The sequence below is a fragment of the Ascaphus truei genome, chromosome 8 (assembly GCF_040206685.1).
Source record: "Ascaphus truei isolate aAscTru1 chromosome 8, aAscTru1.hap1, whole genome shotgun sequence".
Classification (NCBI taxonomy): Eukaryota; Metazoa; Chordata; class Amphibia; order Anura; family Ascaphidae; genus Ascaphus; species Ascaphus truei.
In genome coordinates this window covers 46,008,284-46,023,003 of record NC_134490.1, presented here as the reverse complement: position 1 = coordinate 46,023,003, position 14,720 = coordinate 46,008,284, and the positions used below count along the sequence as shown (strand labels likewise).

Below are 14,720 nucleotides of genomic sequence, written 5' to 3'. Positions count from 1 at the left end.
TTGCTGCCGGAGGGCCCAGAAACTGCATTACTGAGCTATGGCACTGTGTGTACGGAGAAATACATTGGCACTCGCATACAGTATATCTGTGTGCAGAGCAATGAATGTCTCTCTGTATGTGATCAGGAAGGAAAGTAAAGGCAATAAGATAAACGGGACACTCCTGAGATATTTGACAAATATAAATCAAGTTGACCTCTGTCCTTCAGAGTAATACACTGGGTGTCCGTGTGCCAGCAAAGTACTGACATGCACAATATCCAGTGTTTTGTATACCAGTGATACCTTTGTCGCAAAAATGGAAATATGTACATTGTAGTTGCATGTAATTTACATTATGTAACAGAAGTCACAGTACAGTATATGGTACAATATCATTTTTTGGGGACAGATACATCTTCTGTATCTTTTTGTGTGGTGATCATTTGACACAATGGATACACAAATCAAAGCAAAAAAGTATACCGTCTGCCATTAATATTGTGAGCATCTTTCAAGATATATTAGGGAAGATGAACTAATTTTGGAGAGCGTCCATAGGAGGAGTAACACAAGAGTTACACAACTTATGTATGATAAATCAAATGTAACAATTTCTGTGATGATCACTGCAAATCTTTACTTAGAGTAAAGATCAAACCTGGCAGACTTGGGGGTATCGTCTCCATGTTAATTCATCTGCAGGAAATATAAGAATTCCAACTAACACATTTGATGATCAACAATTCTCTACAATGTAACTGCAAAGCAGAAAAGTACAAAACACAGCAAAACACATTGTTGCGTCTCTTTATACCAGCATAAACTTTTCTTTATTGGTGGGTGTCAGCCTCATGACATAAAATCAAAATGATATGATGGTTAACGGCAAAATGGTCGTGAAGACTAAAAGGTGATCAACATCACAGCATCAATGCGACTATCTTTACATGACAAAGATAGAACTAAAATACTATGTACATTAAAAACACCTAAATAAAATAACTTTATTAACATGTTTTCAGGTACAGAGGCTACAACACAATGTTAAGTCATCTGGCAAAAAAAGTAGTTGGAGGTGGCCATGTTTATGAAAACGGGATGAAAAGTGAATGATGAATATATACTGGTTGTGATAAGTGAAACTAATTTTATTCAAATCCTGAATTCTCGATTATCAAAACCAGTATATATTCATCACTGCAGTTCCAAAAGTCTGGCCTATATTTCTGCCATAAGACAATCTTCCAGTCCTGCAAAACATTTCTTTACGGCCTATTCAGCGCCAGAAGGTATCTTATGAATTAGAGACTGCTTGGTAAATAAGGGCGTTGGTTTTTCAACATACAGAGTCAGCCAACTAAATCTTTTAGGTTTCAAATTTCAGACAAAGGCACTTATTTACTAAGCAATGCTAATCCATATTGCACCTTCTGTCGCTGGAAGACATTATACAGCCCATTCTAATGTCTCTTCCCCCAATACTATCCAAAGTCATGGATAACTGCCAGAGTTGTTCCAATCTTCAAAAGTGGGGACCAAACACTGTCTCAAACTACAGGCCAATCTCTCTTATCCCAATACTGTCCAAAGTCATTGAAAAATGTGTTCACTCCCAATTATGCGATTACTGTACTAATACAAATTTCCTTAGTCAACTCCAATCTGTCTTTCGCCCCAAACATTCCACAGTAACTACCCTATTAAAAGTTTGCAGTGAGATTCAGTGTGGACTGGAACTAGGACAACTCACTGGTGCAATAGTCCTAGGTTTTGCAAAGGCTTTTGATACTGCTGATCATGTTATCTTGTTAAACAAGCTCCACTGCTCTGGAATATGGGAACACGCTTTAAACTGGTTTCACTAATATCTATCGGGTAGATCCCAATATGTGTCTATCCCCTTAAATGTCACCTGAGGTGACCTGTAAGCCTCTGTTCTGCCCCTATTCTTTTCAGTCTTCATTAGTTATCTACCTTACAGCTTGTAATGGAGCTTCATTGCACATGTATGCAGATGACACAATCCTATATGCACACAGCCCTAGACTCTCTGACCTTGGACACATATTTCAATCTGATTTTGTGAGACATGAAAACTGGATTTCCCAAAACAAACTGTTTCTAAACACTGACAAGACTGTCACAATGGTATTTGGGACAAAGCCTAAATTTCTAAAGCTACCAACGACAGAGCTACAGATCAGAACCAACTCTAATATGATCCTAGCCCTTGTCACAAGTTCTAAGTATGTGGGCACATGGCCTCACTCACATTTAATATTTGGGTTGCATATTGATACTCTGACATCCAAAACCTATGTCAAACTGGGTGTACTTTATAGGAACAAATCCACCCTAAACCGTTGGTCAGAACGCGCATCGCACAGCAGATGCTAATGCCAATAATAGACTCTGGGGACATAGTACAGTATATGGCAGTGTTTCCCAACTCCAGTCCTCAGGGAACCCCAACAGGTCAGGTCTTAAGGATATCCCTGCAACAGCACAGGTGGGTCAATCAGCGGCTCAGTCATTGTGACTGAGCCACCTGTGCTGGAGCAGGGATATCCTTAAGACCTGACCTGTTGGGGTTCCCTGAGGACTGGAGTTGGGAAACACTGGTATATGGTATAGCACCCCAAGCTCACCTTAGCAAACTAGACACCCTCTACAAGTCAATATGCAGTTTTGTACTACAATGTAACTACAACACACATCACTGCGAAATGCTCAAAGATGAACCATCTAACCACTAGATTGGTTATCCCTTGAGTCCAGACGCAAAGTAAATTTTTTCTGTCTTGCCTTCAAATACCTTCTGGGCACACTACTCACCTATCTGAACAAACTCCTCGCCTCTACCACACACCGCTCTTATCACTTGAGATCTGACTTAAACACTGTTCATGGACCCAAGGTTCAACAAGGTGTCCGGTCGCTCCTCTCTCTCTTACTGTGCACCTCATGTCTGTAACAACCTACCAGAGACTCTCAAATCTGCCACAAGTCTAAGTAATGTCAAGACTCACATTGTAATCTTTTCTGTAACTGTTACTTGTGTAACGGTATTTCTGGCCCGGCCTGACCCACCCAATCTCACATTGGCCCCTGTGGTCTAACCGGACCCCATTACAGTGTGAATATGCCTGATGGTGCACCTGCTGGCTACAGGACTCCTGAGTCTCCCGCATGATGGTGTGTGGGGAGGACCCGTCAGACAGGCAGCTGAGGTAGTGTGCTGAGTCTCACCTAGTTCCAGTGCAGCGCCTCCACCTCACCAGGGTCCCTGCGTCCGCAAGGGGATGATCCTGGCGAGGAACTCCTCCGTGGTGCTCCTCTCTGTACACTCATTCCAGATAGATACACGAGAGGGTTTCTGGCTGAACTCATCTTTATTGACATGGCAGGGCAACTGCCCTCCACAAGGAGTATCTTCAGCCGCTCATCTCGCCAGTGCTCCCTTTTGACAGGTATATCACCTAGATCAGGGATTCACTATTCCCGCAGGAATCACTGTCCTGTGCCAGGTCCCTGGACACAGCCTCCCATGGAGTTACTATAACATAACTGACACTCTGATAGAACTTGAACTCCTTCCTCAGCTCTGACAAGAGCTGGAACTCCTTCCTCAGCAGAACAACTAGCAACCAACTAGCAACCAACTAGCAACTAACTTTAGAACACAGTGCTGTGCCTTATGTAAGCTTCTGAGGCTGACACACCTCTGACATCACTAACCATGGAGTCAGAGCATGTGACCAGTCCCAGCCATACACAGAGCACCCCACCAGGGTGTGAGGGAAAACCTCCATGATTACTGCTGGCATGCCCACACTTACCAGGCCTTACTGCCAGCAGGAGAGATGACTGTAGGCATTTTACATGACCGCTACATTCTCCCCCTGGTGAATCCCATCGTCCTCGCTGGGACCAAAATTTGCATACCTCTTTCCAGGAAGCACTGCAACACAAAACATAATTAGGTTAACATCCATACAAATTTTCAGCATATTGTAAACATGACTTCAGTACATTCCGCCAAGCCCGCCCCGACCAGCAGCCACGAACCCGCGTAATGTCTCAGTACCCCCTTAATAATAGTGATCTGGGTCAGGTTTCCTCACTTCCCGGTTACCCATATCCAGGACCGTAACATAATAATGCCTAGGTGATCCTCTCTCTGGCACATAGGTCACCCTATGTTTGTGAACATTTCTCCCTATGCTCCACACTCGCATCAGGGTGTCTATCCTTTCTTCCGCCTTCTTACCTACAATGTCACTCCCCCTATTGGCTAAATACAGCTCTATAGTTTCTTGGAGCCACGTTTCCCTATTGTCCTCAATTTCATCCATCAGGGGCTCTGGAACATAGGGATACTCCAACCCATGGGATTTTTTATATCTGACTATTATAGCCCTCTCCGCCCTACTGACCCTGGTCAGATCAGCATTACCTGCCCTCCCAGGTAACACCCATGATAGGGGCTCATCATGATCTACTGGATCTGACAGTGTGTCGGGACCCATGGGCGCTATGTCTCTACGCTCCAGCTGGAACCACCTCTCCTGTAATTCCCTGTCCCTCTGCTCGGGTGTAAACTCTCCCTCTCTCCACCAGAAATCTACCATGTCCTCCCGCCGGATGAGGAACCGAGTACGGTCCATCCATGCGGAGTACCCCTCAAATAGTGGAGCCCACCACCGGGTCTCCTTAAAGGGATTAGGCCCTGGTTCCCGGTCGTCGTCAAATGAAAATACCCCTGACGACCTTGTGGATCGCGAGTTGAACCACCTCGAGGACCCCGGAGCCTTTACTGCCGGTTGGGGTGCTGTATCCGCCACCCTCAATTCTCCTCCTCCCCGTGAATCACCCTCCGTAGCTCCACTGAGCTGCCTCTCCCCAGTCCGTTTTTCCTCCCCCCCCAAAGGTATGTCCACAAGTTCCAAGCTGGGCGGTGAACCCGGTGACCGTGTGATAGGGGTAGGGACATTAGCTAGGGCATGGGGTTGGGTATAGGGGCATGGGACGGGACCCCACGGGGTTACGACCCGCTCCTGGCTGTCCGTAGACTGGTCCAAGGATGATGTCTCACCCTCCTCAGTCCTAAGATCGTCTCTCCATTTTCTGGGCAATACGAGCGGTCGGGGACCTTCCCCCAATCGCCGAAGCGTCGCTGCTTCCCCTTCCTGGGTTCCGCCGTCGCCACCGGAAGTGACGTCCTCCCCGGAACCGGAAGCGTCGCCATCTCGCGTTGGACCCCCATGCGGGATCTCTTCCTCTATGACGACATCCGGTTGCTCCGCCGTCGCCACCGGAAGTGATGCCGTCTCTCCACGTGCGCGTTGGGCCTGGCGCGGCCCTTCCAGCGCTTCGCCATCTGCTGCAACCAAGTAAGTAATAGGGCTGCTTGGTTTACCCGTCCGCAGGGATGTAGGCGTCTCTCTCCCATCTCCGCCAGGTCCTGGGATGGCGGGACTCCGTCGGTCGGATCGCCGATCTGCGGGGGACGTCCGGTCACTCACCCCACGGGGCGTCGTTCTTCCCGTCTGTCTTTTCCGCTCCGTTTTTGCTACCGCCAGCTCACGAAGGTCCTCATCAGAGTAGTCCCCTCGCCCCGACCTAGGGGTCGCGGGGCGGGGTGAAAGTCTCTTTGCCCCTGTCGCGGGGTTTAATCCAGCCGCCTCAATGGCCAGTGACCCAGCCGACTTGACCGGCTCCAGTCCCCTGTCTCCGGGACTCGCGCGGTTGATCCACAGCGCGCCCGGGGACTCAGCAGAGCGCCGTGTCACATCCACCGGGGGGTCAGCAGGCTGTATTGGGACGAATGTGGGCATAGGCCACAGATACAAAGTCCCGCAATGAGGGCAACGTGCCATCGTATTCACAGTACCTCCGGGCAGCCCGCATTGTAGGCAGAGCCCGACCACCGTCTCAGTATTGGCCACCCTCACCACCAGCACCCCGCCGGGCACTGAGTAGGGCTGGGTGGAGACCATAGTGCCCACAGTGGAGGAGCAGGCCATTCTTTGTACAGGAGTCACTTCCTGTACAGGTCTCTCCTTCTCTGTGGTTCCTCGCAACTGACTGGTGGAAGTTGCTGGATCCGCCACTCCCTGCTTCGGCTCCTCCCTTCTCTGACAGAGTTGGAACCCGCCCCCAGGGGTTGCAATAATGGGCGGGTCCCACAGGGGAATATCATGCCCCTTAATTAAGGCCGCACCTCTCTCAGTCCTGGTGGGCGCGGTCTGCGTTTTCGCGCCAATTTCCTCCCCAGAGCTGGAGTCCTTTCCCGCGGCTAGTTCCCGCCTTCTCCTTGCAGCAGCTTTTTGCACAAGGTACCTTTGCTTGCAAATCACCTCCACGGCCGGAACTACTTTTTGTAGTGGCGCCGTCTGGATATCAGTCCCTGGGCCCAGTGGGTGCATCCCCACAGGCCATAATTGAAAGTCACTCCCCCTGGTAGAAATCAGGGGAGGGTCCCATAAACTCAACGGTTGACTCAGCACAGGGGCTGAATTAGTCACTGTCCATCCCGGCGCAGCCATAGCTTTCGCGCCATGCCCCCCATCAGGGCGGGGCTCTGCTGTTCGCGCCATTCCCGGCCAGCTCTGTGCAAGTCCTGCAGCAGCCATTTTTTCTGCGCCTGGCCCATGCGGTTTCCCTAGCAAGCGGGAACCGCCATTTTGGTTGGTTTTGGCGCCCAAAAAGTCCATTCGTTCGCTCTCCTCACGGGGTTCTCCCCCAATTATAACAATTTCTTCACACTCTTCAAGGGTGGCCCCTCGCTGTCCCATACAGGATAAAAAACGGGGCAGCCATAGCCTTCGCTCCGCTCCAGAGCAAACTCGTTAAGGACAATTCAGCGACAGTCTGCTCTTCAGTGGGTTGCACGCCACGGGTGCCCTCCCCATCAGCCTCTGTCCGCCATTTTACGTTCTCCGCGCCACGCGGATCCTCCACTCTCTCATAACAGTTGTCGTACATGAGGCTCCACTCTGCGGGGCAGCCACCACACCGGTACAATAAAGATTAGCTCAGATGCACCACCACATGTGTACCTTATCTAGGTGTGACCCAGTGTTGCACTACCTCAGGCTAGGCTCACTCTCTCAGTGTCTGCTGTGACTCCTTCCTCCCAGTCTGTGCTCCCTACGGTGAGTGTCTGGAATGGCTAGGTACTCTGGCTGGCTCTGCCATGCAGTACTTGGGGCGTCTACCTGTCTTGGTCAGCCTAGCGCAGACCCTCTCCAGGACTCCTGACCAAGTTAACAGGCTGTCCCTTCTGGCATCCTACCAACTAGCACTGCCTCAAGGTGACTCGGTCAGCTATAGCCCGCTCCAGACCCCTCACTCCCTTCAGGCCCCTAGGTTGTCCCTGCGAACTGACAATATCCCGTCAGCCCCCTGACTACCCCTAGGTCCGTCCCTACGCAGCACAAAGTGGCAGCAGACACTTCTCCCTGTTTCCAAGTGACCTAGCTAAAAGCCTGTCCTGTTGACGGATCTGATCTCAGCAGCTCGCCTCCAAATGTAACGGTATTTCTGGCCCGGCCTGACCCACCCAATCTCACATTGGCCCCTGTGGTCTAACCGGACCCCATTACAGTGTGAATATGCCTGATGGTGCACCTGCTGGCTACAGGACTCCTGAGTCTCCCGCATGATGGTGTGTGGGGAGGACCCGTCAGACAGGCAGCTGAGGTAGTGTGCTGAGTCTCACCTAGTTCCAGTGCAGCGCCTCCACCTCACCAGGGTCCCTGCGTCCGCAAGGGGATGATCCTGGCGAGGAACTCCTCTGTGGTGCTCCTCTCTGTACACTCATTCCAGATAGATACACGAGAGGGTTTCTGGCTGAACTCATCTTTATTGACACGGCAGGGCAACTGCCCTCCACAAGGAGTATCTTCAGCCGCTCATCTCGCCAGTGCTCCCTTTTGACAGGTATATCACCTAGATCAGGGATTCACTATTCCCGCAGGAATCACTGTCCTGTGCCAGGTCCCTGGACACAGCCTCCCATGGAGTTACTATAACATAACTGACACTCTGATAGAACTTGAACTCCTTCCTCAGCTCTGACAAGAGCTGGAACTCCTTCCTCAGCAGAACAACTAGCAACCAACTAGCAACCAACTAGCAACTAACTTTAGAACACAGTGCTGTGCCTTATGTAAGCTTCTGAGGCTGACACACCTCTGACATCACTAACCATGGAGTCAGAGCATGTGACCAGTCCCAGCCATACACAGAGCACCCCACCAGGGTGTGAGGGAAAACCTCCATGATTACTGCTGGCATGCCCACACTTACCAGGCCTTACTGCCAGCAGGAGAGATGACTGTAGGCATTTTACATGACCGCTACACTTGTAATCATATATTATCTCTAACTGTCCTGAAATGTCTGTACATGAAATGCATAACCCTGTTCATTTAGTATGTGTTGTTATCATAACTCTGTGCCCAGGTCATACTTGAAAACGAGAGGTAACTCTCAATGTATTACTTCATGGTAAAACATTTTTATAAACAAATAAAAATAAAAACTAGCTATAATTGGCCGTAAGGTGTTTCAGTGGCAGAAGAAAAATATTGCCAAATGAAGGTAAGTGGTCTGAGGTTTTTTTTTTTTAATATAAACTACAATTTAAATCATACTCACGTCATTATCTGATTCTCCACGCCAGGCTCCACCAGCGCCCCGTCAACGAACAGCGGAGCTGATGTAAATCCATACTTATTCCAAGATCGCCCTTCATCGAAGCTCAGCCTATTAAATAGAGCAAACAAGTCGGTTTGGGGAGAAGTTTGGCCTGAAAACCTGATATTCTGACTTCTTATCGTGTATTAGAAATGGTGGTTACTATGCTTCCTGATGTGATGCGGGTCCCACTGGCATTAGAAAGTCGAAGCGATTAATTTCAGAGAGTTATGCTGTAGAGTTCAAAGTAATAATGTACTGTTACAATGATTTGCTTTGTACTCTATGTCCTTTTGTTACCATTCCTTTAGAATTTGTGCAGCAAATCAAAGCTACACAGACCTATAAAAGCTTATTGATTCCTAAATTATAACCTTCCAACGCTTGGCTTTTTAGGAACTAGACATTTTAGCATTTACTTTAATTATTGGCTTGGTTGTAAAAGCTGAAAAATAGCTAGAGTGTCTATTACTCCCAAAGGTTTTACCCGTGTAACAATACCGTTAACAATATGGAATTATTTGATCCCTTTTTAGATGTGATTATTGTGCTAAGGTTCAGGTAAGCTCCCTTTCACTGATAAAAACTGCTTTTAAGACTAGGTACAGACAACAATAAGTTTGGTGGGACTATCCCCCCTTAAGATACTTAGACATGTTTGGTTATTGAGAAAGTCTCGGATATTTATTAGGTGAAGATCTGACACCCAAGCTCTTTATATCTTCTACAGTACCAGGCACAGCTTAAACACACCCTTACTCAAGAGCTTATCTAAAAACCAAAACACCTTATCCCGTACACTCTGCTTCTCACCTTAGAAGGGATATGTACTGTAGACGTAATCAGATTATTCAATATTTTGAGATGCAGGGTAACAAAGTTTGCAAAGTCCAAAGGAATAGTTCTTGCATTGTTAATTGTACAGTATATTATCCCACTTCTCACCATATTGAATAGATGGGGTGGGTTTGAACTTGAAGACTTTTTTTGACATCTTGCTAATAGTCCTTTGTGGACTTATCATCAGTGAACTTCTGTAATCATTGTTTAAACTGATTAATACTGTTTCCTCTTATGACTTTGAGTTTCTATAGGTTCTACAGGCTGATTGTGTGCAGAGAGCAGTAGATATCTCTCAGTTAAAATATCAGGAAAGCAAGTGCAATAATTTTACTAGAATTTTCTATCCTATTTATTTTCTCTACAACAGAAGTGGCCAAATCCAGTCTTCAAGGGTCACCAAAAAGTCAGGTTTTCAGGATATCTCTGCTTCAACATAGGTGACTCAGTGGTTCACTCTTTGACCGAGCCCCTGATTGAGACCCCTGTGCTGAAGTAGAGATATCCTTAAAAACCTGACCTGTTGGTGGCCCTTAAGGACTGGAGTTGCCCACCCTTGCTGTATACCATTCCTGTTTTTATAGATCTCTGTCATCTCCTTTTCCGACAGGATCTTTTCAGCCTTTCCTCGTCCTCAACCTATTTCCACATAGGTCAATCAGGTGCAGGTTTTTAAATGGTTATTTTGGGGATTGTGAATTTTTCAAACATGTACTCTAATGATGTTCCTTGAGCCTCTCTAGCTCAAGGACCAGGGTTTATGGCAGCTATTGAATATCATATCTTGAGGAACCTCAGCCAGACCATATTTGTGGCATAAAAAACAGTGTTTCACTTATAGTACGTGAAGATCTAGCACATTTATATGTGTTAGCTACTTTAGTTTATTCCTATATTCCTATATACTGTAACTAAAATCTGGTGTTTCTTGAACTCCTCTGAGATTTGTGCTAAAAGCTACTGTGTTAAGTAAATCAAAATGGATTTTCTGCTGCTATTTCTCTATTTATTTCAGACAAAAAAAAAGAACAATTTTTGAGATTTCTCAGAAGCTTATTCGATAAATAATGCCATCTCTCCTAGGAGCCTATGTTGCTTGAGGCTAAGAGAAATAACAGTCACAATGCTTTCTGTGCTTCCTTCTAACGTGTCAATAAAGGCCTGGAACTCGGTGATAACACTTGACAGGTGCATCCTCACACATGCATTCACATGTGTCCCATAAGAACTAGTTCTGCTTTTGGGTCCAAGTGTTAAATGTTTAATTGTAAGCTTGTTTTCACACTGAAGAGAGGGCTGCCATGCACTGCTCTGCCACGAAGAGAACCATGGAAAAGCAACAGGGGCGGTGCTAATTTCCAGCAAGGCAGCGATAAAGGAATAAAGGGGAACATCTAGAAAGCCAGATATGGAGATAAATTCCTACAAATTCGTATTTATGTGACACACCGAGACCAGGGATAACTTCACAGTGAAGAGCCAGGTAAGTATAAGGAGAAGAGGTTAATCCCATAAATACAGTATGTAACGTTACTACTAATCAGTGTAATCAGTAAGACAGCTATAGAGATTCTTCTTACTTATTTAGACCTACAGTACAATATGAGACTCACAAATCCCAATCAATACTTTGCCTGAGTCTCTCCACCTCATTAATACTTTTCTCTCTGGCTTGTGCCACTCAGCCTTTCTGTTCTCTCTGTCACTCTGGGATTCTTTGGTACAAGATGCGTTTCCTCCATGCTACCAGCCCCCCCTCCCCCCTTTATAGAAGCCGTACCTGTAAAGGGAGAGGGTATTTGGCCCGGGATTAAAGGGGTTACACCCCATTTGGCCACCCCCTACTCTCACCTGGGAAGCAAGGGGTTAACTGGACTGGGGTCCAGTAATGTGTTTTTGCCTTGCTTCAGCCATCAAACTGTTTATTCACCTGTATAAATGTATTGTTTCTGTTCCAGTGTTTGCACCAACACATACACTGGGATTGATGTGGGAGGCTTAAGCGGTTAATGAGCTACAGTTTAGGAAAATACAAATATGTGTGGTGTCTTTTCAAAAATATCTGGACTTAAAAAAGGCTTGATTGAAGTTGGGTATGAAAAGTACAGAGGGGGTTTAGTGTACAGTATGTTAATACCTAATTGGCAGACCAAGGGTATATTGCTGGTAAAGACAGCTAGGACCCAGGTCTGGAGCATTGGGTGTGAAATCTAGCACCTGTGACAAATGTTCTCTACACACGAGGCCCATCTTCAAAGGATTTCTTGACAAGGGGTTATGGGGGCCAGGGGTGCGGTACACAAGGAGATATCAGAATGAGTGACATTATTAAATATAAGAATATTATGAGATGTCCTCGGCTGAACGTGCTAAAAGCTAGATGTGTGTATTCGTGGGACCGATTTGCACATAATGATTACAGATGTCTAGCAGGTACTAAGAGACAGATATTAATATCTCTCTTAATTTTAATATTACACGGTATTATAGTCTTATTGGGAGCGTCATGCGTGCCGGAATGTATTAATATGTCTCGCGTGCCAGTAAGTATTACTGAACTGAAGTTATGAAGTTATTTAGATAGGAAAAGCAGTTTTTAAACGTCCTTGGGTGGGAGGAGTTTTACTCTGGGGAAGACTGTCAACCTCACCACTGATTTATGAGAGGGGCTGGGTTTAGGTTGTGTTCAATGGGAAATAATTGTATATAAACCAGGCTCAGCCTATGGCTATTGTCTTTGTGATTTTCAAGATTGCTGTATGAACTGCCAGTCCAGATTTGACTGTTTCATCATTCCATCTTAAGTAAGTGTCTATATTTTGTTTGTTATTTGTATATCTTGTGTGTTCACCTTTTTCAAGGAATAAATTATATTTTATCATATCTCAGCCGTGTTCAGTTCAACCCAGGTATTTTTGGTGTAAATTATATCTTGTCATAAGTTACCGTGACAGTACCCCACCTGTTGGGAGAGGCCATTGCACAATATTATATGGAAGAAAACTGGGTTTAGCTCAATCTCTATTCTTTTTCCACACATATTTGCTTCAGATAAATGTGAACTAAATGGCCTCTTACCACAAATGCCGCACTGGCTCAGGTGTATGTTTCATAGCAACCAGCGCTCCGCCCCAGTCTAGATACCAAATGTTGTATTCTTCTTCAAAAATCTATGAGAATAAATAATATGATATTTAAAATGCAGTCACCAAATTACAAAATCATTAAATAAATGTGTGTGTCGGTCAGTTACAGTGCGGTCATTCATTATATCCAGCATAGTGCTCATATTTACCCAATCACTTAAACAACCAAAATCTGATGCAAAATAGTGTCACAAACATCCTTTTAAGAATCTCTTGACTTTCTTCAAACCCATTTGCTGATGGACTCCGTAAACTCAGACTCATTTTATATATATATATTTATTTATATTTATATTTAAGGTTTGTGAGGTTGCTCATTTGTTGCGGCAGCTCACGTGCTTGGCGGCGGCTCACGCTGTGATTGGCCTGTGGGGTGGGGTGACATCAGAAAGACAAACACACATGCCGTCACCCTCACAGGCACCTCACACCACATGCCACCACCGCCTCACACCCGGCCCGCCGCCGGCCCCCGCATCACCGCCACCTCCCCTCCAGTCACACCATCACTCCCTCACCCCACCGCCTCACAACCTAGACCCGGAGCGCCGCTGTCACCCCCCCCCATCACCTAGATCCGCACCCCGGTGGATCACACAGTCCATCCGGCCCGCCGCCTCCCCTCCAGCCGCACCGCACCAGCACTCAGTCCACCCGCCCCGCCGCCTCACCTACAGCCGCAACCCCGCCGGATCACAGCGTCCACCCGCACAGCTGCCTCCCCTCCCCCTCCAGCCGCCCGCCTCACACCCGGGCCGCCGACGGAACCCTGCATCACCGCCACCTCACACCCGCACCGCTGCCTTCCCTCCGCAGCCTCCGCTGGCGCATCAGGTATGGGGGACAGAGGGGGGGTGCAGGGGGGAAAACATGCAGGGGGAAAAGACATACAGCGGGGTGAGCGATAACCCACCCACCCAGTCACTAACCCGGGCAACGCTGGGTATATCAGCTAAAAAAAAGCACAAAACAAATGGGGCAGCCGGCACTCCCAATACCATAAACAGTTTGCGGTGCATGTCCTATACCAATAGTAAGAGAAAAGTAATCCACTCCAGCAGGAGCAGACACAAGACAGCACTCAAAGTTAAGTAAGAAAACTTGTATTCAAAAATAAACGTAGCACAAACATGGCCAACGTTGAGGAAGGTATATACATTTGTAAATGTGACTGTGATCAGCATAAGATATGTAAAAAGCAATGTAAGACATTTCATTTGTGGAACATTTTGATAAGCACACAATCTAGGTGTAATCTCTCCATTCACGGGTCCTACTCACAAACCTCCAATAGATGTTTTCCCATTGAAGTGAATACACAGAGCACAACTTTGTGACTAAGCCCCATGTGTTCGCACACATACAAATGAAATATAGGTACGGTTTTGCATATAGGGATTGGTTACTACTGCTGCTATTGTACAACATGTTGATGACATCATGAAGTTACTATATTATATTACAGTATGACACCGTTCACACATCAGTTTGTAATAAAGGAACATACGTGCTTCCATGTATTCCCACCATCTGAGGAGATGTACATACTGGTATCAGTAGAGGAGAGTTCAGGGCCTATGTTTCCTGAAATAGAAATGCAATTATTTGCATTTATAAAAAGGTGTGTATATTGCAGATCAGGCCTGAGAAATGTATAATTACCAAATAGATGAGGTTTAAAAAAGAAATATATATTTTGACATTATCATTTATTATTAAAGTGTTTTACCATTGTTAATCATTGTTTCTTAGTTTATACCAATGTTATCATTTACTGTTAAACTGTTTTTTGAGTAGGGAACTCTTTCCATGTAAAGTTCTATGTAACAGACCTGAAGTTATTTTGCTGACCAAAACATTATATGAACTTATAAATCTGTATTTAATTTGTCACTTTGTAAGCACTGTTCTTTTTTCCTCCATGACAACAAATAAAGAATTAAATATATATATATATATATATATGTCAATTGAGTTCAATCTATGCTAAATTTAGCCGACAGATACACATCCTATATTTGTATTTACAGTATATTGATCCTGAAGAAT

General features: G+C 46.0%; 1 protein-coding gene across 1 annotated transcript in view; it reads right to left on the bottom strand.

Annotated features, from left to right (window-relative positions):
• SORCS3 (sortilin related VPS10 domain containing receptor 3) overlaps positions 1-14,720 on the bottom strand; it is a 445,583-nt gene that overhangs the window by 66,980 nt on the left and 363,883 nt on the right. The window contains exons 12-14 of the mRNA XM_075611819.1: positions 14,179-14,255; positions 12,604-12,695; positions 8,647-8,754 (exon numbers count right to left, since the gene is read on the bottom strand). Of these exons, the coding sequence (XP_075467934.1) occupies positions 8,647-8,754; positions 12,604-12,695; positions 14,179-14,255 (277 nt within the window). The remainder of the gene's footprint in view (positions 1-8,646; positions 8,755-12,603; positions 12,696-14,178; positions 14,256-14,720) is intronic.